This window comes from Kogia breviceps, chromosome 11 (genome assembly GCF_026419965.1).
Source record: "Kogia breviceps isolate mKogBre1 chromosome 11, mKogBre1 haplotype 1, whole genome shotgun sequence".
NCBI classification, from domain to species: Eukaryota; Metazoa; Chordata; class Mammalia; order Artiodactyla; family Physeteridae; genus Kogia; species Kogia breviceps.
Genome location: NC_081320.1, coordinates 52,016,208 through 52,042,821, shown reverse-complemented (window position 1 = coordinate 52,042,821; position 26,614 = coordinate 52,016,208). Strand labels below are relative to the sequence as shown.

Sequence of the window (26,614 nt, the reverse complement as noted above, 5' to 3'; positions counted from 1 at the left end):
AATTTCACTAATACATGGAAATTAAATAATACATTCTTAAACAACCAATAGGTCAAAGAAAAAAATGACAAGGGAAATCAGAAAATATTTAGCAACAAATGACTTGAAAAACAACAAAACAAAATACATGGGATGCAAAAAAGCACTCCACAGAAATTTATTAAATGTAAATTTAAAAAGATCTAATTATCAACAACCTAATTTTATCATTTAAGGAACTAGAAAAGTAATAAACTAAACCCAAAGCTAAAAGAAGGGAAATAATAAAGATGAGAACACAGATAAATAAAATACAGATTAGGAAAACAATTTTTAAAAATTAACAAAACCAATAGTTGGTTTTTCTAAAGATTCACAAAATAACAAACTTTTTGCTAGATTGACTAAAAGGTATTTTTAGAAGAGGAGAAAGAAGATGTAAATAGCTAAAATCAGAAATGAAAGTGGGATATTACTTCCAAACTTAGAGTTAAAAAAAAATTATAAGAAAATACCATGAACAACTGTATGCCAAAAAAAATTCCTTAAAAATTACCTAAACTGACTCAAGAAGAACAGGAAAATGTCAATAGAACTTTAACAAGAGACCGAGTCAGTAATCAACGTCCCAACAAAGTACTAAAATACATGGTCTTAAGTAGTGATCTCTACCAAACATTTATAGAAAAATTATCGCCAATCCTTCTCAAACCCTCCCCGCAAACTGAAGAGAATGAAATACTTCCTCATTCTATGAGACTAGCATTGACCTGATACCAAAGCCTTCATAAGAATAGAAAATCACAGAGCAATATCTCTTTCAATGATACTAAAGTTCTCCACAAAATATTAGCAAATCAAATACAATTGCATATTAGCAAATCAAATACCGCTGCATACTACAAGAATTTTCACTGTGACCAAAAGAGATTTACTCCAGGAATACAAGGGTAGTTCAATAAGAAAAACACTTACTGTAATACATCCTATTAATAGAAAGAAGGAAAAAAGCCACATAATCTTCTCAACTGATGCAGAAAAGGCATCTGACAAAAATCCAACACCTTTTCATGATATAAACTCTCAGAACTTTAAGAATAAAGAAAAATTCCACAGCTAACATCACACTCAGTACCCAATGACTGAAAAAATTTCCCCTAGGATCAGGAACAAGACAATGATGCTCGCATTCATCACTGCCATTCAACACTACATAGAAATTCTAGCCAGAGATATCAGACCACAAAAATAAATAAATACTAAATCAACTGGAAAGGAAGATGTAAAAATATTAATAAATGACATGATTTTATATACATAGAAAGCTAGTAGAGCTAATAAGCAAATTCACAAAGTTATACAGTACAAGCTCAAAAAGCAAAATTCAGCTGTTTCTATATACCAGAAGTGAAATACCTGACAAGAAATTTAAGATAGCAATTCCATTTACAATAGCATAAAAAGAATAAATACTTAGAAATGAAACAAAGTAGGGGAAAGACCTGTACAATGAAAACTACAAAACACGCCTCAAAGAAATTAAAGATTTAGGGCTTCCCTGGTGGCGCAGTGGTTGAGAGTCCACCTGCCAATGCAGGGGACACGTGTTCATGCCCCGGTCTGGGAAGATCCCACATGCCGCAGAGCGGCTAGGCCCATGAGCCATAGCCACTGAGCTTGCACGTCCGGAGCCTGTGCTCCACAACGGGAGAGGCCACAACAGTGAGAGGCCCACGTACCGCAAAAAAAAAAAAAAAAAAAAAAAGATTTAAATAAATGGAAAGACATCCTATGTTCATGAATAGGAAGACTTAACGACTTAACATTGTTAACATTACCTAAAGCAATCTACAGTTTCATCACAATTCCTATCAAAATTCCAAGAGCCTTTTGGCAGAAATGGAAAATCCAGTGCTCAGATTCATATGGAATTGGAAGTTGGAAGAAGTTCTGAAAATCTAAAAACAATCTTCAAAAAAAAGGCTTTGAAACACAACAAAAATAGAATAATTAAAACAGTGTGGCAATGGCATTAAGGACAAACATATAGAACAATGGAGTAGAATAGAGAACCCAGAAATATAACCTCACATAAATGGTCTAATGATTTTTTCAACAGTGCCAAGACCATTCAATGGAGAAAGGACAGCCTTTTCAAAAAAAAACAAAAACACACAAAAAAAACAGTGCTCAGAAAACTGTACACTCACATGCAAAGAGTTAATATAGACCTTTACCTTATCCCACAAAAATTAATTCAAAATGGATCAAAGAGCTAAACTCAGGACATATATAAAACTCTTTTAAGAAAACACTGGGGGCTTCCCTGGTGGCGCAGTGGTTGGGAGTCCGCCTGCCGGTGCAGGGGGCGCAGGTTCGTGCCCCAGTCCAGGAGGATCCCGCGTGCTGCAGAGCAGCTGGGCCCGTGGGCTGTGGCCACTGGGCCTGCGCGTCCGGAGCGTGTGCTCCGCAACAGGAGAGGCCACAACAGTGAGAGGCCCGTGTACCGCAAAAAAAAAAAAGGTACTTAAGAAAACACTGGATAAAATCTTCACAACATTCAATCTATTTGACAATGGTTTCACTTGTATGACACCAAAAACAAAGGCAACAAAAGAAAAAATATATAATAAATCAGACTTCATCAAAATTAAGACTTTTTTTTTTTTTGTCTGTGTCGGGTTGGGTCTTAGTTGCATCACATGGGATCTTCGTTGAGGCATGCAGGATCTTTCGTTGCGGCATGAGGTTTCTTCGTTGCAGCGCTCGGGCTTCTCTCTAGCTGTGGCATGCAGGTTTTTTCTCTCTATAGTTATGATGTGCAGACTCCAGGGCACGTGGGCTCTGCAGTTGTGGTGCATAGGCTCCAAACTGCATGTGCTCTGTAGTTTGTGGTACTCAGGCTCTCTCATTGAGGCATCCAAGCTCAATAGTTGTGGCGTGCAGGCCTGACTGTCCCGCAGCATGTGGGATCTTAGTTCCCTGACAAGGGATTGAACCCACGTGCCCTGCATTGCAAGGCAGATTCTTTACCACTGAACCACTAGGGAAGTCCCCAAATTAGGACTTTATTGTGCACCTAAAGATACTTTCAAGAAAACAAAAGACAACTTACAGAGCTGGAGAAAATATATGCAAATTACAAATCTGATAAGAGATTAATATCCAGACTATATAAAGTACTCCTAAAACTGAACAAAAATTCTCAAACCACCCAATTCAAGAACAGGCAAAGGATAAACATTTCTGAGACTTCCCTGGGGGCGCAGTGGTTAAGAATCCACCTGCCATGGGCTGAGACGAAGTGAGAGAGTGGCAGGGACATATACACACTATCAAATGTAAATTAGATGGCTAGTGGGAAGCTGCTGCATAGCACAGGGAGATCACCTCTGTGCTTTGTGACCACCTAGAGGGGTGGGATAGGGAGGGTGGGAGAGAGGGTGATGCAAGAGGGAAGAGATATGGGAGCATATGTATATGTATAACTGATTCAGTTTGTTGTAAAGGAAAAACTAACACACTATTGTAAAACAATTATACTCCAATAAAGATGTTAAAATAAAAAAAGAATCCACCTGCCAATGCAGGGGACACAGGTTCGAGCCCCGTGCTGGTAAGATTCCACCTGTCGCTGAGCAACTAAGCCCGTGTGCTATAACTACTGAGCCTGCATTCTAGAGACCACAAGCCACAACTACTGAGGCCATGCGCCACAACTATTGAAGCCTGTGCACCTAGAGCCTGTGCTCTGCAACAAGAGAAGTCACTGCAATGAGAAGCCCGCGCATCACAAGGAAGAGTAGCCCCTGCTTGCCACAACTAGAGAAAAGCTCATATGCAGCAACAAAGACCCAACGCAGCCAAAAATAAATAAATTTTTTTTTAAAAAAAGCATAACCATTTCTCTGAAGAACATGCACAAATGGCCAATAAGCACATGAAAGGCTGCTCAACATCATTAGTCATTAAAATGCAAATCAATGCAAATTATACCCACAATTAGATAACACTTCACAGCTACTAGGATGGCTAAATTTTTTTTAAAAGACATAAAAAGTGTTGACAAGGATGTGAGGTAATTAGAACCTGCCTGTATTGCTGCTGGGATGTAAAATACTGCAGTTGCTACAGAAATTTGGTGGTTTCTAAAAAGGTTAAACCTAGATTTACCATATGACCCAAAAGTTCTACCCTGAGGTACATATACAGATGAACTGAAAGCAGAGATTCAAACATGTATTTGTATATCCATGTTCATAGAAGTAATTATCTACAATAAACATCCAAAAGGTGGAATTGACTCAAATGTCCACTGATGGATAAATGGATCTAAATGTGGTATATACATACAATGGAATATTATTTATCATAAAAAGAAAGAAAAATTTTATATATGCTATAACATGGATGAACCCTGAAAAAATTGTTTAGTAAAATAAGCCAGACGCAGACAAATATTGTATGATTCCATCAAATGAGGTACCTAGAATAGGCAAGTTCATACAGACACAATGTAGAACGGAGGAAACCAGAAGCCACCTGGAAAGGAGGAATGGAGAGTTATTGTTCAACAGGTAGAGTTTTTACTGGGGATGATGTCAAAGTTTTGGATACAGACAAATGATGGTTAAAAAAACACTGTGAATGTATTTAATGCCACTGAATTGTACACTTATGAATGGTTAAAATGGTAAATTACTGGTTAATTATATTGTATATATTTTTCCATTAAAATTTTTAAATAAAGGAAAAAAATATTATGTGTTAAAGGCCATCAACCAAAACAAGTTAAAAAGAAGAACCCTCATGGGATTAATAAACACCTGAACATGAGAGAAATATTCTACCAACAAAAAATGATAGGATATTATCTTTGTAAAATATTAAAAATAAAAATTGTTTGTTCAGAAGACGACTACTCTTCATGTATACTACACAGTTCTGATGGAAAACAAGAGTGGCTCTAGTAATATGACATTCAATCAAACTCTTCAAGTACAAAGAAATCAGACATCTCAAGTGTGTAGAAACTCAGAACAAAATATCCATAAATTTCTCTTCAGAGACTGGGGGCGGCAGGGTAGATAATCGAGGACAGGACTTCCAGTTGACCTTTGAACTGAAACTGGGCAAGCAGCGGCTCCTCACTACCCTCTGTCATTGGAATATAAGTTCAGCCTGCCTGCCATTCCCAAAGTGGGAGCTACTCCAAGGACATAACCTTGAGAGAGAGTAAGGTGTTGCGACAATCTGGATAGTATTTGTGCCTAAACCCAATTAAGGCCTCTCTTATAATCTTGTAAGATTTGACAGATGAGTGCAGATATCTACTCATCTTGTAGCCACTGAAGACAAGCCTCATAAGTTAAGCTCCCTTGCTTATTAAACCTGCCACCTACCAGTCTGGAGTGATCTCTGCCTCTTTCTTCAGTTTCTCCCTGACCTATGTGTACAGGGCCAGTTTGCAAACCAACAAGGGAAAACAAAAGTCTACTCTGTGAATTCTACAAGAATAAATACAAATTAACCCTGGAATAAGGAAAAAGGAATGAGAAAAACAGGAATGAAGGAAAAGAATATGTGGTAAATCATATACCTAAATACAAAATTAATATTAAACAACGGTGGAAATTATGGTTTATAGTGTAGAACTTAAAAGTTACATAACTTGGGCTTCGCTGGTGGCGCAGTGGTTGAGAATCTGCCTGCTAATGCAGGGGACACGGGTTCGAGCCCTGGTCTGGGAGGATCCCACATGCTGCGGACCAACTAGGCCCCTGAGTCACAACTACTGAGCCTGTGTGTCTGGAGCCTGTGTTCTGCAACGAGACGCCACGATAGTGAGAGGCCTATGCACCGCGATGAAGAGTGGCCCCCGCTTGCCACAACTAGAGAAAGCCCTCGCACAGAAATGAATACCCAACACAGCAAAAATAAATTAATCAATTTTTTAAAAAGTTACATAACTTGATAAAATAAAAATAACATAATAAGAACTGCAAGTGGAAAACGAGAAGAGAAAAATGATGAGAATTTCCTCATCTTCCACAGAGGAAAATCAATCATTACTGTGTTTTAGAATGAAAAGAAACAAACCCACAAAGAAAATGAGCATCAATAATAGGTATGAGATGGGAGCATGTGTGTATGTATAACTGATTTAGTTTGTTGTAGAGGGAAAACTAACACACTATTGTAAAACAATTATACTCCAATAAAGATGTTAAAAATAATAATAATAATAATAATAAGTATGAGGGACTTCCTTGGGGGTACAATGGTTAAGATTCCGTGCTCCCAATGCAGGGGGCACAGGTTCAATCCTTGGTCAAGGAACTAAGATCCGTATGCCGCAGAATGCAGCCCCCCCAAAAAATTACTATTAATAATAATAGATATGAGATTTCAACAAATTTCTGAATGACTGAAATGAATGGGAATACATTTTTAAATGTACAGGTAGAGAAAGCTGTAGCTCAGAATAATTTGTGAGTGAGCTACAGAGGAGATAGGTCTATCTTCCCACTGTAACTGGAAAAATTTCTGAACTCATCTGAGTACCAGATCTGATGGACAGCAGGAGTGAGATGACATGAACATGAAATCCTGTTTTCTCATTCCTTCCTCTGTTTCCCATTCCCAGGAGTCCATCTGAGAGCTGTAATGGAAAAATATTTCACGACACCCAAGAACATCTAGGCCACTTACCAGTCGTCTTCCTTAAGTATGGATAGCAAAGGCATATAGAAAGACCCAACAACATAAAAGAAAGAATACAGTACAAACAAGAGGTTTGAATACATAATACAAGGAATCATCATTCATATTAACAGCTCCTACAAAAGCAGGAATGAATAGAATTCAAATCATATGATGTAACATAGAGGCAGATATTGCAGTGGCCAGATTATAATTCAAGTACAATCATAACTTCACATGCTAACAGTATGCAATGTCTCATAAAGCAGTAATCTAAATCTGTGTACAAATATACATGCAGAAGCTAATAACCAACAGAGTGTATATCAGCGTTTCTAAAATTAGTCATCACATAAAACCCTTTGAGAATCTGATGATAATTATGAACTATTTCCCCTCAAAATATACATAATGCCCATTTGAATCAAATGATATTTAAGTTCCTTCTAAATCCTAGGGAATTTTACTTCTGTCATTGAGACATGAAAATCTACTCCCAAAAAGATATTATTAGCTGCATTTTAAGATAAGATTATTATCTCAGGAAGTTACATCAATTTATGTATAAGTTCTTCAAATATGGAAAGCATTTAACAATAAATTACAATACAGTGGAAAGATTCTGAAGTTTATTTTTTTGATGTCCTATGACTAAAAGATTTTATGGTGAAAGGGTATGAAGAGGGAGATGCAGAGAGGTAACTCAGTCAAACTAGAAAAATAAGTAACTTTAAATGGCAGAGAAAGTCATTTAAATGTCTAAATGTTTACTGTAACTTTATATACTAGTTTTTATATGTACTGAAAAATTAGTAAACACATGTAAAATTTTCAGTCTACATAAACGTAGACAATAGAAGTCTCCCACCTATCTCAGGTCACTTCCCCAAAAGCAAACCTGTGAAATTTTCTTGTCTGTTTTTCCAAAACAGTTCCAGACAGTCACAAGTACAAAGAGTACATATACATGTATGTACGTCCCCTTTTTATAACTGTTTTAATACACAGTGAAAGAATACACTGTGTAATTGCTGTTTTCTCTTAATAAAATAACTATTTTAGATAAAATAATAGATATTTAATAAATAGTGTTTAATAAAAATATTTCTTGGAGGTTGTTCCACATGAGCATAACACAGCAACTTCAGTCCTTCTCATGGCCACAGAACATTCTATTAAACAGATTTCCCAAAATTTATTTAACTAGCCCTACAGTGACAGACATTCATGATCTGCTAGTGTAGTTAATGTTGTATCAAACATCTTCATGTACATGTATCTAGAGGATAAATTACCAGAAAGAGAACTGCTATATTGTTCTCCTAAAGCTATACCACACTCTGGTCAATATAGTGTATTGTTAAACATAATGAGAATTACCCAATACATGAAAATGCTATTATGTTAGCTGAACTTACGTTTAATTATAATCAAAGATAAGCATTTTTCAAATATTTATAAACCACTTTTTTTTTTCCAATCAATGTCTCGTTTACCACCTTTGTCTTTTTTCTCCTTGGATTCCAATATAAGAGTTGTGATACAAACAATGAAAAAAACAGCAGCCAATCCAATTATTACTGGGTGAAGTGTGTGTATCAAGTGGGTAAAGTGACCTCAAAAACTTACTCCAGAGGGAAGGGAAAAAAACTCAGGCAAGACTCTGTATGAAACCAACCAACCCTGGACATTTGGAAGCCAGTTATAGTTGGTGCTCAAATAAAAAGAACTCAAAATGTAAAAATTCCTGATAATTCTAAATCTGTGGTATATTCAAAAGTAAAGCAGTAACAAAACACAGAAACACCCAAATAAAATAATCTTTAAAATATACTTAATCTTGTTAAACTAACTTTTATAGATATTTTAAGTTGTTTCAGACTGTATCACAGATTATGCCAGAATTTTAAAATCATTTCCTTATTAGGTTACTTGAAATGCTTGCTAGGGTAAAACACTAAAAGTTTTAATACACCGTATTATTAATTATAAATGTGATGAATTTCAGCTTCACTAAACAGTGCTTCACTATTCCTAGTTATTTATTCTATATTACTTACCATATCACTGTTCTCATATTTTGCTTGCCTTGCTATGAACAAAATAAAATTTTAAAATCTACTAAAAAGAACATTTTCTGAAAGTTATGAAAGAGAATTTCCTAAGTATTTTAGGATTACTCTGAAATATGAACTGCTTCATTAATGTGTTAAAATGATAATGATGTATAAATAATAGGCAATATTAAATATGAGAAGTTAAAAAAACTATACTGAAAAATTACCACAACCAATCTAAGGTCTCAAGGCACACAATTATTAAAAATCAAAAATTTGAAAATGCTTAAGTATATAAAAAGTATATATGCAGTGATCATTAAGTATATGGAAGAAATAAAGTATAATGGACGAAAGCAAGTAATATAAGGGGAGAAATAGCTATTTTAATAGCAATAATAAATAAAATTAAAATCCTTAAGAATAAGCTTAACATGAAATAAAATCTATACACAAATAACTCTGAAATGCTGAATGAAACAAAATAAAACAAAAGGCATATTGTGTTTTGGATAGGAAGACAACTTCACCTCTCAAAATAATCATTATAACAGTAAAAACAACAATATTTTTAAAGAATAATCAATGCTAAAATTCACATGGAAAAATAAGAGACATAAAGATTCTTTTTAAAAAATATAAGGAGAAAGGATCAGCCTTGCCAGATAATAAGAAATATTACATAGACACATGGGGGAAAAAGAAAATACATTAGTATAAAACCAAGGACTGGCAAATGTCTTCTTGATGGGCCAGACAGTAAATATTTTAAGATTACAGGTGATATGGTCTCTGTTACAAATACTGTACTCTGCCACTGCAGTGTGGAAGCAGCCACAGACAAAAATATGAAAAGAATAGGCAAGGCTAAGTTGCAAAAAAAACCATTTACAAAATCAAGAGGCCAGCCCACAGGTCATAAGTTTACCAATCTCTGATATACAGATCATGACTAGGTATACCAATAGGTCAGTCAACAAACTCCAAAAATTGACCCAGTCAAGATAAAACTGGTATCTCAAATCAGTGAGAAGAATTACTGAACAAATGGAATGGGGACAACTATATAACCAAACAATGGGGGGAAAATGTTGGATACATACATGACCCTTTGAACCATGATAAATTCCTACTGTGGACTGAAGATTAAAATATAAAATTGAAACAAAATGTACAGAAAAGAACTGAAGGGGAATTTTCTTGTAATCTTGAAATGCATTTCAAACCATAACACAAAAGTCACAGGCCATGAAAAATTCAACCACAAGTGTGAAACCACAAACTTGAAACTCAACTGCAAAAACCACCTTAACTGAAACAGCAAGAAGACATCAAAGCAGAATGCAGGCATAACTCATAACACAAACAAAAGTCTGATTTCATTGATATACAAAGATCCCCTACAAAAAAGAAAATAAGTAAGGCAACTGATAAATGGCAAAGAATATAAACATCACAAGAAAAGGAAACAAAAAGGGTTGTTAAGCACAAGATTTTCAACCTGATTCATAGAAAAGAAATCCAAACTTAAAATATCAATGAAAACACTTTTCACCCATCAGTTTAGCAAATAAAAAGAAGTTTACAAACATGATTTTTTTAAAAAACAGAAAAAGATCTAGCAGCCTATTCACTTCTCTGCAGGACTCTCCCCTCCAGCTGGCTCTGGTACCCTTCCAGAAGCCGTGTGGCTGACAGGGTCTTGGTGCTCCAGCCTGGTGTCAGGCCTGAGCCTCTGAGGTGGGAGAGACAAGTTCAGGACACTGGACCACCAGAGACTCCCCCCAACCTACGTAATATCAATCAGCGAAAGCTCTCCCAGAGATCTCCATATCAATGCTAAACCCCAGCTCCATCCAACGGCCAGCAAGCTCCAGTGCTTGATGCCCCACGCCAAACAATGAGCAAGACAGGAACATAACCCCACCCATTAGCAGAGAGGCTGTCTCAAATCATACTAAGTTCACAGACAACCCAAAACACACCAACGGATACAGCCCTGCCCACCAGAAAGACAAGATCCAGCCCCACCCACCAGAACACGGGCACCAGTCCCCTCCACCATGAAGCCTACACAAGCCACTGAACCAACCTCACCCACTGGGGGCAGACACCAAAAACAACAGGAACTACGAATCTGCAGCCTGTTAAAGGGAGACCCCAAACACAGTAAGGTACGCAAAATGAGAAGACAGAGAAATATGCAGCAGATGACGGAGCAAGGTAAAAACCCACCAGACCAAACAAATGAAGAGGATATAGGCAGTCTACCTGAAAAAGCATTCAGAGTAATGACAGTAAAGATGATCGAAAATCTTGGTAATACAATGGAGAAAACACAAGAAATGCTTAACAAGGACCCAGAAGAACTAAAGAGCAAACAAACACTGATGAACAACACAATAAATTAAAAGTTCTCTAGAATGAATCAATAGCAGAATAACTGAGGCAGAAGAATGGATAAGTGCCCTGGAAGATAAAATAGTGGAAATAACTACTGCAGAGCACAATAAAAAAGAATGAAAAGAATTGAGGACAGTCTCAAAGACCTCTAGGACAACATTAAACACACCAACATTCAAATTATAGGGGTGATAGAAGAAGAAGAGGAAAAGAACGGGTCTGAGAAAATATTTGAAGAAATTTTAGTTCAAAACTTCCCTAACATACGAAAGGAAATAGTCAATCAAGTCCAGGAAGCAGAGTCCCATACAGGATAAATCCAAGGAGAAACACGCCAAGACACATATTAATCAAACTATCAAAAATTAAATAAGAAGAAAAAATATTAAAAGCAGCGAGGGAAAAGCAACAAATAACATACAAGGAAATCCCCAAGAGGCTAACAGCTGATCTATCAGCAGAAACTCTGCAAGCCAGAAGGGAGTGGAAGGACATATTTAAAGTGATGAAAGGGAAAAACCTACAACCAAGATTACTCTACCCAGCAAGCATCTCATTCAAATTTGGTGGAGAAATTAAAACCTTTACAGACAAGTGAAAGTTAAGAGAATTCAACACCAACAAACCAGCTTTACAACAGATGCTAAAGGAACTTCTCTAGGCAGAAAACACAAGAGAACGAAAAGACTTACAAAAACAAATCCAAAACAATTAAGAAAATGGTAACAGGAACATACACATCGATAATTACCTTATGTAAATGGATTAAATTCCATTAAAGCTTCAACCAAAAGACACAGACTGGATGAATGGATGCAAAAACAAGACCCGTATATATGCTGTCTACAAGAGACCCACTTCAGACCTAGGGACACATACAGACTGAAAGTGAGGGGATGGAAAAAGATATTGCGTGCAAATGGAAATCAAAAGAAAGTTGGAGCAACAATTCTCATATCAGACAAAATTGACTTTAAAATAAAGATTATTACAAGAGACAAAGAAGGACACTATATAGTGATCAAGGGATCAATCCAAGAAGATGTAACAGTTGTAAATATTTATGCACCCAACATAGGAGCACCTCAATACATAAGGAAAATGCTAACAGCCATAAAAGGGGAAATCGACAGTACACTATCACAACAGGGGACTTTTAACACCCCACTTTCACCAATGGACAGATCATCCAAAATGAAAATAAATAAGGAAACACAAGCTTTAAATGACACATTAAACAAGATGGACTTAATTGATATTTATAGAACATTCCATCCAAAAAACAACAGAATGTACTTTCTTCTCAAGTGTTCATGGAACATTCTCCAGGATAGATCATATCTTTGGTCACAAATCAAGCCTTGGTAAATTTAAGAAAACTGAAATCGTATCAAGTATCTTTTCCAACCACAAAGCTATGAGACTAGATATCAATTACTGGAAAAATCTATAAAAAATACAAACACATGGAGGCTAAACAATACACTACTAAATAACCAAGAGATCACTGAAGAAATCTAAGAAGAAATCAAAAAATACCTAGAAACAAATGACAATGAAAACAAGATGACCCAAAACCTATGGGATGCAGCAAAAGCAGTTCTAAGAGGAAAGTTTATAGCAATACAATCCTACCTCAAGAAACAAGAAACATCTCAAATAAACAATCTAACCTTATACCTAAAGCAAACAGAGAAAGAAGAAGAAGAACAACAAAAAAACCCCCAAAGTTAGCAGAAGGAAAGAAATCATAAAGATCATATCAGAAATAAATGAAAAAGAAGTGAAGGGGCTTCCCTGGCGGCGCAGTGGTTGAGACTCCACCTGCCAATGCTGGGGACGTGGGTTCGTGCCCCAGTCCGGGAAGATCCCACATGCCGCAGAGCAACTGGGCCCGTGATCCATGGCCACTGAGCCTGCACGTCTGGAGCCTGCACTCCGCAATGGGAGAGGCCACAACAGTGAGAGGCCCGCGTACCACAAAAAAATAATAATAATAAATAAAAGAAATGAAGGAAACAACAAAGATCAATAAAATTAAAAGCTGGTTCTTTGCGAAGATAAAAAAAATTGATAAACCATTAGCCAGTCATCAAGAAAAAAAGGGAGAAGATTCAAATCAACAGAATTACAAATGAAAAAGGAGAAGTAACAACCGACACTGCAGAAATAGAAAGGATCGTGAGAGATTTCTACAAGCAACTATATGCCAATAAAATGGACAACCTGGAAGAAATGGACAAATTCTTAGAAAAGCACAACCTTCCAAGACTGAACCAGGAAGAAATCAAAAATATAAACAGACCAATCACAAGCACTGCAATTGAAACTGTGAATAAAAATCTTCCAACAAATAAAAAGCCCTGGACCAGATGGCCTCACAGGTGAATTCTATAAAACGTTAAGAGAAGAGCTAACATCCTGATACCAAAACCAAACAAAGAAGTCACCAAAAAAAAAAACTACAGGCCAATATCACTGATGAACATAGATGCAAAAATCCTCAACAAACTACAAGCAAACAGAATCCAATAGCACATTAAAAGGATCATACTCCATGATCAAATGGTGTTTATCCCAGGAATGCAAGGATTCTTCAAAATACGCAAATCAATCAACGTGATACACCATATTAACAAATTGAAGGATAAAAACCATATGATAATCTCAATAGATACAGAAAAAGCTTTCAACAAAATTCACTCATTTATGATAAAAACTCTCCAGAAAGTAGGCATAGAGGGAACCTACCTCAACATAATAAAGGCCATATATGACAAACCCACAGCCAACCTCATTCTCAATGGTGAAAAACTGAAACCATTTCCACTAAGATCAGGAACAAGACAAAGTTGCCCACTCTCACCACTATTATTCAACATAGTTTTGGAAGTTTTAGCCACAGCAATCAGAGAAGAAATAAAAGGAATCCAAATTGGAAAAAGAAGAAGTAAAACTGTCACTGTTTGCAGATAACATGATACTATACATAGAGAGTCCTAAAGATGCTACCAGAAAACTACTAGAGGTAAGCAATGAATTTGGTAAAGTAGCAGGTACAGAATTAATGAGCAGAAATCTCTTGCATTCCTATACAATAATGATGAAAAATCTGAAAGAGAAATTAAGGAAACACTCCCATTTACCACTGCAACAAAAAGAATAAAATACCTTGGAATAAACCTACCTAAGGAGACAAAAGACCTATATGCAGAAAACTATAAGACACTGATGAAAGAAATTAAAGATGATACAAACAGATGGAGAGATATACCGTGTTCTTGGATTGGAAGAATCAACATTGTGAAAATGACTCTACTACGCAAAACAATCTACAGATTCAATGAAATCCCTATCATACTACCAATGGCATCTTTCACAGAAGTAGAACAAAAAATTTCACAATTTGTATGGAAACACAAAAGACCCCGAATAGCAAAGCAATCTTAAGAAAAACAGAGCTACAGGAATCAGGCTCCCTGACTTCAGACTTCGTAGCTATACTACAAGGCTACAGTAATCAAGACAGTATAGTACTGGCACAAAAAGAGAAATTAAGATCAATGGAACAGGACAGAAAGCCCAGAGATAAACCCAGGCACATATGATAACCTTATCTTCATTAAAGGAGGCAAGAATATACAATGGAGAAAAGACAGCCTCTTTGGTAAGTGGTGGTGGCAAAACTGGGCAGCTACATGTAAAAGAATGAAATTAGAACACTCCCTAACACTGTATACAAAATTAAACTCAAAATGGATTAAAGACCTAAATGTAAGGCCAGACACTATAAAACTCCTAGAGGAAAACATAGGCAGAACACTCTATGACATAAATCACAGCAAGATCCTTTTTCACCCACCTCCTAGAGAAATGGAAATAAAAACAAAAATAAACAAATGGGACCTAATGAAACGTAAAAGCTTTCTCACAGCAAAGGAAACCATAAACAAGGCCAAAAGACAACCCTCAGAATGGGAGAAAATAGTTGCAAACGAAGCAACTGACAAAGGATTAACCTCCAAAATTTACAAGCAGCTCATGCAGCTCAATAACAAAATAACAAACAACGCAATCCAAAAATGGGCAGAAGACCTAAATAGACATTTCTCCAAAGAAGATATACAGATTGCCAAAAACACATGAAAGTATGCTCAACATATTAATCATTAGAGAAATGCAAATCAAAACTACAATGAGATATCATCTCACACTGGTCAGAATGGCCATCATCAAAAAATCTAGAAACAATCAATGCTGGAGAGGGTGTGGAGAAAAGGCAACACTCTTTCACTGCTGGTGGGAATGTGAATTGGTACAGCCACTATGGAGAACAGTATGAAGGTTCCTTAAAAAACTACAAATAGAACTACTATATGACCCAGCAATCCCACTACTGGGCACATACCCTGAGAAAACCATAATTCAAAAAGAGTCATATACCACTGGGTGCATGACTGGGTGAATGGATAAAGATGTGGCACATATATACAATGGAATATTACACTCAGCCTTAAAAAGAAACAAAATCGAGTTATTTGTAGAGAGGTGGATGGACCTGGAGTTTGTCATACAGAATGAAGTCAGACAGAGAAAAACAAGTACCATATGCTAACACATATATATGGGAATCTATTAAAAAAAAAATGTTTCTCACGAACCTAGGGGCAAGACAGGAATAAAGATGCAGACGTAGAGAATGGACTTGAGGACACGGGGAGGGGGTAAGGGTAGGCTGGGACAAAGTTAGACATCACTGACATATATACACTACCAAATATAAAATAGATAGCTAGTGGGAAGCAGCTGCATTGCACAGGGAGATCAGCTCGGTGCTTTGTGACCACTTAGAGGGATGGGATAGGGAGGGTGGGAAAGAGACACAAGAGGAAGGGGATATGGGGTGTATGTGTATATATATATATATATATATATATATATATACACACATACATATAGCTGATTCACTTTGTTATTCAGCATAAACTAACACACCGTTGTAGTGCAATTATACTCCAATAAAGATGTTTAAAAAAATTTATTGAGGAGAATACGGTGAAAGTGGCACTATCATGCCATTAGCTACCACAAGTAAACCACACATAAACTTTAACCTGACAATACTACTTATAAGTAGGAATTTATCCTACATAATAGTTTTGCATATGGATTAGCTGACTATTGTAAGTTACTTATTATAGCATTGTCTATAATAAGGATTTGAAAAAATTGTGCCTATGAACAGGAACTGGTTAAATAAATTATGGTTTATGCATATAATGAAACACTATGCAGGCCTAAAAAAAGAAAAAGTGTTTTATATATTGATATGGAATAATAATCTCCAGGATAAACTGTTAGTGAAAAAAAGCCAAATCCATTTAGTATGATACATCTGTAGAAAAGAGGACAGGGAAAGAGAAATGTTTACAATTGGCAATTTATATAGAAAATTTATGATGCACCTGAGAGGTTAGGAACTGCATGCACGGGAGACATAGGTAGGAGGGGGAAAATGTATAGCATATCCTTTTATATCTACTTTTTGAAATTTGAACCATATGGATATGCGCCTATTCAAAAAATTAAATTAAAGAAGAAAATAGTATAATAGAAAAGAAACATGAATACAATGTTCAGGACAGAAGCACTGATTGTATAAATTAAAATAATAGGAAAATGTCTCTTAATAAACCAAGAACCTCTAACTGACTGACTCTCATTTCCTTCAATTGTACCAGTAGTATAGTAAGATAAGACATGGACTCTGAAGCCAGATTTCATAGATTTGATCCCCAACTTTTCCCATGGCATGGTTTCTTTAGCAACAAAAATGAGGATAATAATAGAACGTACCTTATAGGGGGTAAAGAACTTAGAATGGAACATATAATAAAGAAGCACTAAGCTGTTGATATTACCTGTGCTGCAGCCCAAATGCAGTCAATATGCTGAGTACTCAGTCGCCCTTCTGCTGCCAAAAAATTCAAAATCACTTGGCACTGTTTGATAATCTGGAAAAGAAAAACTTATTACAGTTAATTTTTAAAAGCATTCTTCTCTCTTAATAGAGAAGATAAGTCCCATATTAGTCCACAAACCTCAATATGTAAATTTGGTCCAAATATATGCTCTACCACATTGTTGCTTATAAGCCAGTCTGCAAGTTCTTTTGCAATGGACCTAAAGTCAAATAATAAAAATAGTTAATACATTAAAAAAAATATTAGTATCATTCTTTCCCATGTCTAAAAGCAGACTCAGGTGAAAAACTAAAACTGTTCACATACCAATTATAAAGAAGTGATTATATACAATTAACTATTAATAGTACTATGAAAAATAACTGAAACAGAAATACAAGAAATGTAATACTACCTGAATTCATAAACAAGCAAAAAAAAAATCTGAAAAGTTAGGATAACTAACACCAGGTACACAGGTGAGAATACCAAGGGTAACACCTAAGAAGTGATGCATTTTCTTAATCAAATACCTTGCCTTCCCATTTTTAATCTCCATAGTAGGCACTGAGGCATTCAGGGAAGGTTTCCCCATATGTCTTCTATGGTAAGATAACATCAGAAAAGTAGGTTACCAAAAGGGTGGGGGAAGAAAAAAAAGAAGAATCTCCAAGCCAAATGGCAAGTGTCCTTCCTGCCTGATATTAATGAAGGTTCTGCTAATGTGATCCCTAAAGTTATCAACTGACTGTTCAGAACACTTGGTTACACTTAGGAACAACTCATCCTTCATTTCAAAAAGTAAACTTTTTATTTTTGAACAGTTTTAGATTATCCTTCATTTTTTAAAAAGAGCTATCAGTTCTTTTAGAGTAATAAATCACTGGCACAGAAAATTAAATTATTATGTTACCAATAAGGTAGTGTAAGTTTATCAGTTAATTTGTGTTTTACAGCTTTGAGATATGTATGAAATATAGTAAACTGAACATATTTAAAGTATAAAGTTCGATGAATTTAAACTTAAATATACATCTATGAATCCATCAGCACTGCCAAGATAACAAACACATCAACCCCAAAAGTTTCTTTATGCCCCTTTTTAATCCCTCTTCTTCTCAGCTCCCACAACCCACTGCCCAGACAACCAATGATCTGCTTTCTGTTATTACATAGTTTTCATTTTCTAGAACTTCATGTAAAAAAAAGATACAGGATGTACTCTTTTATAAAATTTAGATTCTCTCACTCAGCATTAAGATTTATCCGTTTTGTTTCATTTGTCATTAGCCCACTGGTTCCTTCCAGGTTTGAGCAATTATGAATAAAGCTGCTATAATCACCCATGTGCAGGTTTTTGTGTGGACATGTTTTCAACTCCTTTGGATAAATGCCAGGGAACATGACTGCTGGATCATATGGTAAGAGTATGCTGAGTTTTTTAAGAAACTATGAAACTGTCTTCCGAAGTGGCTGTACCTTCTTGCATTCCCACCAGCGGTGAATGAGAGTTCCTGTTGCTCCACATCCTTGTCAGCATTTGGTGTTATCAGTGTTCTGGATTTTGACCATTCCAATAGGCATGTAATGGAATCTCATCGTTGTTTTGATTTGCATTTCCCTGATGAAAGAGGAGCATCTTTGCATGTGCTCATTTGCCATCTGTATGTCTTCTCTGGTGAAGTGTCTGCTAAAGTCAGTGTATTTTTTAATCAGATTGTTCATTTTCTTACTGTTAAATTTTTAAGAGTTCTTTGTATACTCTGGATAACAGTCCTTTAACAGATGTGTCTTTTACAAGTATTTTCCCCTGTCTATGGCTGTCTTCTCATTCTCTTGACATTGTCTTTCGCAGAGCAGAAGTTTGTAATTTTAAAGAAGTCCAGCTTACCAATTCATGGATCATGGTGTTGAACTCAAAAGGTTACCACCATACCCAAGGTCATCCAGATTTTTTCCTATGTTATCTTTTAGGAGTTTTATAGTTTTGCATTCTATGTTTAGGTGTGTGGTCCACTTTGAATTAATTTTTGTGAAGGGTGTTAGATGTGTCTAGATTTTTTTTTCCATGTGGTTGTCCAATTGTTTCAGCACCATTTGTTGAAAACCCAGTCTCTGCTGCTTTGTACTATGTCTTTGCTCCTTTGTCAAATATCAGCTGACTATATTTATATGGGCCTATTTCTGAGCACTGTATTCTGTTCCATTGACCTATTTGTCTGTTCTTTCACCAATACTGCACTGTCTTGATCACTGTAATTTTATAGTAACTCTTGAAGGTGGGTAATGTCAGTCCCCCAACTTTGTTTTTTCTTTCTAAACTGTGTTGGCTATTCTGGGTTATTGTCTTTTGCCTCTCTATTTAAACAAATGTTAGAATCAGTTTGTCAATATCCACAAAATAACTTACTTGGATTTTGATTGAGACTGCAATGAATCCACAGATCAAGTTGGAAAGAAGTGATACCTTTACAATTTTAAGTCTTCCTATCCATAGACATGGAATATCTCTCCATTTATTTAGCTCTTCTTTGCTATCTTTCGTCAGAGTTTTGTTATTTTCCTCATATAGAACTTTTCATATTGTTCGATTTATACCTAAGTATTTTATTTTTTGTGGTGCTAATGTAAATGGTATTGTATTTTAAATTTCAAATTCTACTTGTTCACTGCTGATATATAGGAAAGTGACTGACTTTTCATTATTAACTTTGTATCCTGCAATCCTGCTATAAATGCTCATTAGTTCCATGAGACTGTCAGTTCTTTCAGAATTTCTACATAGATGATCAGGTCATCTGTGATCAAAGACAGTTTTACTTCTGCCTTCCTAATCTATATACCTTTTATTTCCTTTTCTTGTCTTATTGCATCAGGTAGGACTTTCCAGTACAATGCTAAAAAGCAGTGGTGAGAGGGGACACCCTTTCCTTGTTCCTGACCTTAGTGGAAAAGCTCTGACCTTCACATCATTAAGTATGATGTTAGCTGTAGGAGGTTTTGTAGATGTTCTTTATCATGTTGATGAAGTTCCTCTCTATGCCTAGTTTACTGAGAGTTTTTTTAATCATGAATGATAAAATGTGACCTTGTCAAAATTTTGACTTTACATTAATTGATCTTGAAATGCTGAACCAGCCTTGAATACCTGAGCTAAATCTCACTTGGTTGTGGTGTATAATTCTTTTTATACCTTGCTGGATTCGATTTGCTAATATTTTATGAGGATTTTTATATGTATGTTCATGGGAAGTACTGGTCTGTAGTTTTCTTGTAATGCTTTTGTCTGGTTTTGGTATTAGGGTAATGCTGGACTCAATAAGTAAGGCTTCCCTCTGCTATCTTCTGAAAAAGACTATAGAGAATTGGTGTAATTTCTTCCTTAAATATTTGGTTAAATTTACCAATGAACCCATCTGGTCCTGGTACTTTGTTTTGGAAGGTCATTAACTGTTGAGTCAATTTATTTAATTGATACAGGCCCTTTCAGAGCAATTCTTAAAAAAATGTTTAAATGCCTACTACAGAAGAACAGCTAATGAAAAAAGTAGTGATATGTATATTGTGAGTAGAAGGAAAACGGTTTCAAAGTAGGATGAGCAGTGAAAAGACCCCAAGTTTTTTCAGCTATGTGAATTATACACAGAAAAACTGAAAGGACTGAACAATTTTTTTTCTTGCTTACCCACAGAAGAATTATATTTAATTTTAAAATTATTCTAAAGATTTTTAAAAAACTATGAATTAGAGACATGGCTTCAAAGGGTAAAACGTTAAAATAAAACTACTAGTGGTATATTTTACCTATTTCTGAGTAGCCCAACAGAAGTTATGATCCATGAATCAACTCTATGATTTTTAATATATAAAAAGACAATTCAGGGCTTCCCTGGTGGCGCTGTGGTTGAGAGTCTGCCTGCCCATGCAGGGGACACAGGTTCGTGCCCTGGTCCGGGAAGATCCCACATGCCACGAAGCAGCTAGGCCCGTGAGCCATGGCCGCTGAGCCCGCGCATCCGGACCCTATGCTCCACAACGGGAGAAGCCACAACAATGAGAGGCCTGCGTACCACAAAAAAAAAAAAAGGCAGTAAAAGAGAAATAAACAAATTTTTTTAAGGAAGACATAAAAAAACCCAACAGCAAAATGGCAGGCATAAATCCAACTATATAAATAATATTAAGAGTGACTGGATTAAATACTCCTATCAAAAGGGAGAGATGGTAGGAGTGGATTTTTTTTTTCTCAATCCAACTAAATGCTACCTCCAAGAGACGTACTTTAGATCCACAAACAAACAGGTTGAAAGTAAGAGGATGGAAAAAGATATACCATGAAAACAGTAAGCATAATAAAGCTGCAGAGGCTATACTAACATCAAACAAAATAGACTAAACCAAAAATTGTTTTAAAGAGACAAAGAGGGACATTTTATAATGATGAAAGGATGAAATTATCAGGAACATAACAACTATAAACATATATGTACCCAACAAAATGTCCTAAAATACATGAAGCAAAAACCAACAAAACTGAAGGGAGGAAAAAGTAATACAGCCAATTCTTACTACTCTTGGCAGTTATATTCTACAATGTCACTGCACTGAGTTAGCTAATACTGAACCCCTGAATATTTTTTAAAATTATTGTCACCCACTGCTTTAATAGGTTAAAAGAACATGTCATTAGCATCAAGTGCTTCCTAGAGTGGGTTCTCTTTAAAAGAATGACTCAGTGCAATAATGTGACTTGCTGTTTGCCTTTGACTGGAAGAAGACAGTGGGTTTGATTAAATGCAAATCTTATATAGTAACTTTAGGTACACAATTTGTTCTACAATCCGTTTGCAGAACTCCTTTAAAGAAAGATGTTTCACATAACTAAGATTTGTTTTGAAGTTCCCACTTCAGTCAGAACAATGCAAGGGAGGTTCTTCCCTTTATGTAAAAATGCCATCACAGATAGACCATCAACATCCTTCCCCCTACCCTGTTCCCTCTGAAAAAAGAGACGTGGCTCTCATTTGGGTATTACAATGCTCTCTCAATGTTGCTTTCTTTTATTTGATCCTCTTTTTCTAAAAACTCTTTTTATAATTGAGGTACAAGTGACATATAACATTCTATTAGTTTCAAGTGTACAACATAATGATTCAATATTTGTATATATTGCTAAACGATCACCACAGTAAGTCTAGTTAATACCCATCATCATATATAGTTAGAAAACAAAATGTTTTCCCTTGTGATGAGGGCTTTTAAGTTGCTCTCCTAGCAACTTTCAAATATGCAATACTATATTACTAACTACAGCCACCATGCTATACATTACTATCCTCATGACTTATTTATTTCATAACTAGAAATTTGTACCTTTTGACCCCCTTCACCTGTTTTGCCCTCCTCTGACCTCCACGCCTCTGAAACTACCAATCTGTTCTCTGTGTCTATAAGCTTTGGGTTTTGGGGTTTTTTTTTTTTAAAAACATCTTTATTGGCGTATAATTGATTTACAATGTTGTGTTAGTTTCTGCTGCACAACAAAGTGAATCAGCTATATGTATACATATATCCCCATATCCCCTCCCTCTTGCATCTCCCTTCCAACCTCCCTATCCCACCCTTCAAGGTGGTCACAAAACACCGAGTTGATCTCAGGGTTTTTGCTTTTAAAGTCTGTATATAAATGAGATCATATGATGTCTTTCTCTGACTTATTTCACTTAGTATAATGCCCTCAAGGTCCATCCATAAATGACAAGATTTCATTCTTTTTTATGGCTGAATAGAATTCCATTGTATATACTATTTCACCATAAGATTGAAAGGACAAAAAAACAAATACAGTCAACTCTTGTTACTCATGGCAGCTGAGTTCTACAAAATTGCTGCACTAAATTAACTCATGTTGAACCCTCGAATCTTAAATCCTAAAAATAACTTATCAGATTCTATTTTCTCTATTTTACAAAAGAGAAAATGAGCTTCAGAAGCATTGAGGTGACTTTACTGAGGCTGCCCCAATACCATGTCCTAGACTTGGGATTCATATCCCTCCAACCGGCCCAGAGCCAGAGCTTCTTGCACTATACTGCACAGCCTCCTACCACTTCCTTCCTCTGGTCATTTCTGTACCAGCACTAAAACAACGCAGAGCATCACCTTGTATGACTTCAGTTGGAAACGTGCATGTTGGGAGACTTATTTTTTACTGCTCTGTGCATTTCTGCAAATGACCATGAGGTACTGATTTGGGGGTTACAAATAAATTGCGGCAAATAGGCAAATTCATAAAAACATAAAAACAAAATCCACAAATGAGGATAAATTGAAGTTGGAGACTTCAATGCCCTACTTTTGATAACGGAATAAAACAAGTGTAGGTAAAAAAATCAACAAGGATATAGAAGACAAACAATATTACAAACTCATTAGACCTAAAAGACATCTACTGAACACTCCATACAATAGCTGAATAAACAGTCTTCTTAAGCACATATGAATATTCTGTGGTAGAGATCACATGCTAATCCATAAAACAACACAAATAACCCAACTAAAAGCTAGGCAAAAAGTGAACAAACAATTCAGTGAAGAAGAAATAGAATGACAAATAGCCATATAAAAAGATGTTCAACATCCTTAGTAATTAGGCAAATGTAAATTAAAACCATAATGAAATGCCTCTTTATACCCACTATAATGGCTATAATCAAAAAGATAAAAACAAGTGCTGACAAAACTGGGGGAAAAACTGGAACCCTCATACATTGCTAGTGGGAATATAAAATAATACAGAAATGTTGGAAAACATGTTTACAGTTTCTTTAAAAGTTAAACATAAAATGACCTTAACAAACCAGTGATCGCACTCCTACGTATCTACCAAGAGAAATGAAAACATATGTCCACAAAAAGACTTGTACACAAATGTTTAAAGCAGCATTATTCATACTAATCAAAAAGTAGAAACATTCAAAATATCCATCAACTTTGGTGAAAGCATAAAATGTGATATAGCTACGTAATGTAATACTGTTCAGCAATAAAAAGGAACAAAGTACTTATTCACACCACAACATGAATAAACCTCAAGAAAAACAGTATAAGTGAAAGGTGGCAATGGAAAAAAAAAAACTGTCATATGATTCCATTTATAGGAAATGCCAAAAAAGGGCAAATCGATAGAGACAAAGAAAATTAGTGGGGCTGGGTATAAGAATGGGGATTGAAGGAACTCCCTGGCGGTCCAGCAGTTAAGACTGAGCTTCCACTGCAGGGGGCACAGGTTCGATTCCTGGGCAGGGAATTAAGATGCCACATGCCATGCGGTGCGGCCCTGGGGGGGGGTGGGGGGTGGAGAATGGGGATTGACTACAAATGGGCAAAAGATACCTTTCTGAAGTGATGTAAATGTTCTAGAATTGTACTGTGATGATAGTTGCACAACTTGTAAACATACTAAAATTCATTATAAAAACAGGTGAGTTTTATGATATGTATCTATATCTTAATAAAACTGCTTAAAAAGAGAAACCCAATTCACAGGCTTCAACAATATTTATCACTTTTTGTATTTGCTCCAATCTTTTCATACTGTACAGAACTGTCCTACCCACTATTCCTCAAAACTTTTTCTCTCCTCCCTCTTAAGCTTATCTTTAGTATGTATGAACCTTACACGTTTTTGAATGGAATTCATTCTTTTTTCTATCCACAGCAACACAGAGATCTAACCTGGACATGTGGGGGTTACTGCACTGGTGATTCCAGGATTTTTTTTTTTGTCTTTTTGCAGGGATAGGGAGTGATTACTGCATCGGCAATTTTAAGATTCTCCTAGAGGCAGTCTGAAGGGGTTGGAGGGTGGGTACTGAGGGGTCAAATGGGAAATCCAGAGTTGTAGTTTTATATACATTGGACATAATCTATATAATATCTTGACTGTGTAAAATAGCACTCCTAGTATGACCCAGAATTTATAATGCTACTACCAATTCTAGGCCACACATTTTAAGGGACCACTGACAAAGAATGTTGCCAAAAGTGAATGACTTATCTGGTGATAAATCTAAAAACCATAATATGTGAGGGAAAAAGCAGAGACATAGTCTCTGATTTCCAAATTCATGAAGGGCTGGGTTCAACTGAGATCAGCTCCATAGAGCAAAACTAAGATCAATGAATAAAAGTTATAGTAAAGCAAAAATATGACTCATTCATATAATTACAAATTTTCTAACACCTTAAGACTATGTAACTCTGGGGAATTCCCTGGCAGTCCAGTTGTTAAGACTCCGCACTTTCACTGCTGTGGACACAGGTTTGATCCCTGGTCGGAGAACTAAGATCCTGCAACCCGCACAGCGGCTCAGCAAAAACAAACAAACAAAAAACTATGTAACTCTGTTCAAGCAGAAAATATTACTACCGAGATTTAAAAAATGATTTCTAGGGCTTCCCTGGTGGCGCAGTAGTTGAGAGTCCACCTGCCGATGCAGGGGACATGGGTTCACGGGTTCGTGCCCTGGTCCGGGAAGATCCCACATACCCTGGAGCGGCTGGGCCCGTGAGCCATGGCCGCTGAGCCTGCATGTCCGGAGCCTGTGCTCCGCAACGGGAGAGGCCACAACAGTGAGAGGCCCACATACCGCAAAAAAAAAAAAAAAAGATTTCTATACTGGATGGACAACTAAATGGAATAAATATTGGAAAAAATAAATATTTCTAAGTACTTTTAAAAGCCCTAAGCTATAAAAACTACTTCTTTTCATACATGAGCATCATGAACTTGGTTTTTTCCCCCGAAAAATGTGTTAAATGAGATCCTTTCCTGCATCAAGTGTGGTTTCTGAAACTATCTGTACCATATTCTTTACTATTAAATTCACCTGTATAAATAATCACCCTTTGCATTTTGTGAAAAATAACACTATATGTTTTTTTAAAGAGAAGTATTGCAATATATTCCTCTGAAAGCTTGTTAAAGACTCTACAAATGAAGCCACAAGGCAAAGAATTTCTAGTAAACACATCAAATCTAATAAAGTCAATTACATTTACCATATAAACAGCTACACATTAAAATAGTATACTTATGCATAAATTAATACTCCTACTTACGTTTCTGTGTCTGATACCAATGATTCATTATTGCACACATCATTGAAGGTGTGAAGTTGATTCTATAAATAGAGAAAAGAAATTAAAGATTTTTTCCAAAATTATTCTTGCATATGTTAGCAACTGCTAACACAGTTTGATATATGTAGATCATAATAACGAGATCAAAAGTATAAAATATAAGAAAGGTAATCAGATATACATACATACTTCCCAATTAGTCTGGCTATTTCCTTTATCATTTTTAAACACTAATTCATTCCACAAGTAATATTTAGGCTTTATTCCACTAAGAAGCCTAGAGAAAAAGCTGAACAAGGGAAAAACACAAAAATCTAATGCAAGGCAGCAAGTAATATGTCATTACAAACCGAATTTCGGGAAAGG

General features: G+C 35.9%; 1 protein-coding gene across 5 annotated transcripts in view; it reads right to left on the bottom strand.

The window, feature by feature from the left end:
• The window catches only part of USP34 (ubiquitin specific peptidase 34), a 238,339-nt gene that overhangs the window by 141,660 nt on the left and 70,065 nt on the right, over positions 1 to 26,614 (bottom strand). For all 5 annotated transcript variants that reach the window (XM_059079238.2, XM_059079242.2, XM_067007549.1 and 2 more), the window contains exons 8-10: positions 26,228 to 26,289; positions 17,243 to 17,324; positions 17,063 to 17,155 (exon numbers count right to left, since the gene is read on the bottom strand). In XM_059079238.2, the coding sequence (XP_058935221.1) occupies positions 17,063 to 17,155; positions 17,243 to 17,324; positions 26,228 to 26,289 (237 nt within the window). The remainder of the gene's footprint in view (positions 1 to 17,062; positions 17,156 to 17,242; positions 17,325 to 26,227; positions 26,290 to 26,614) is intronic.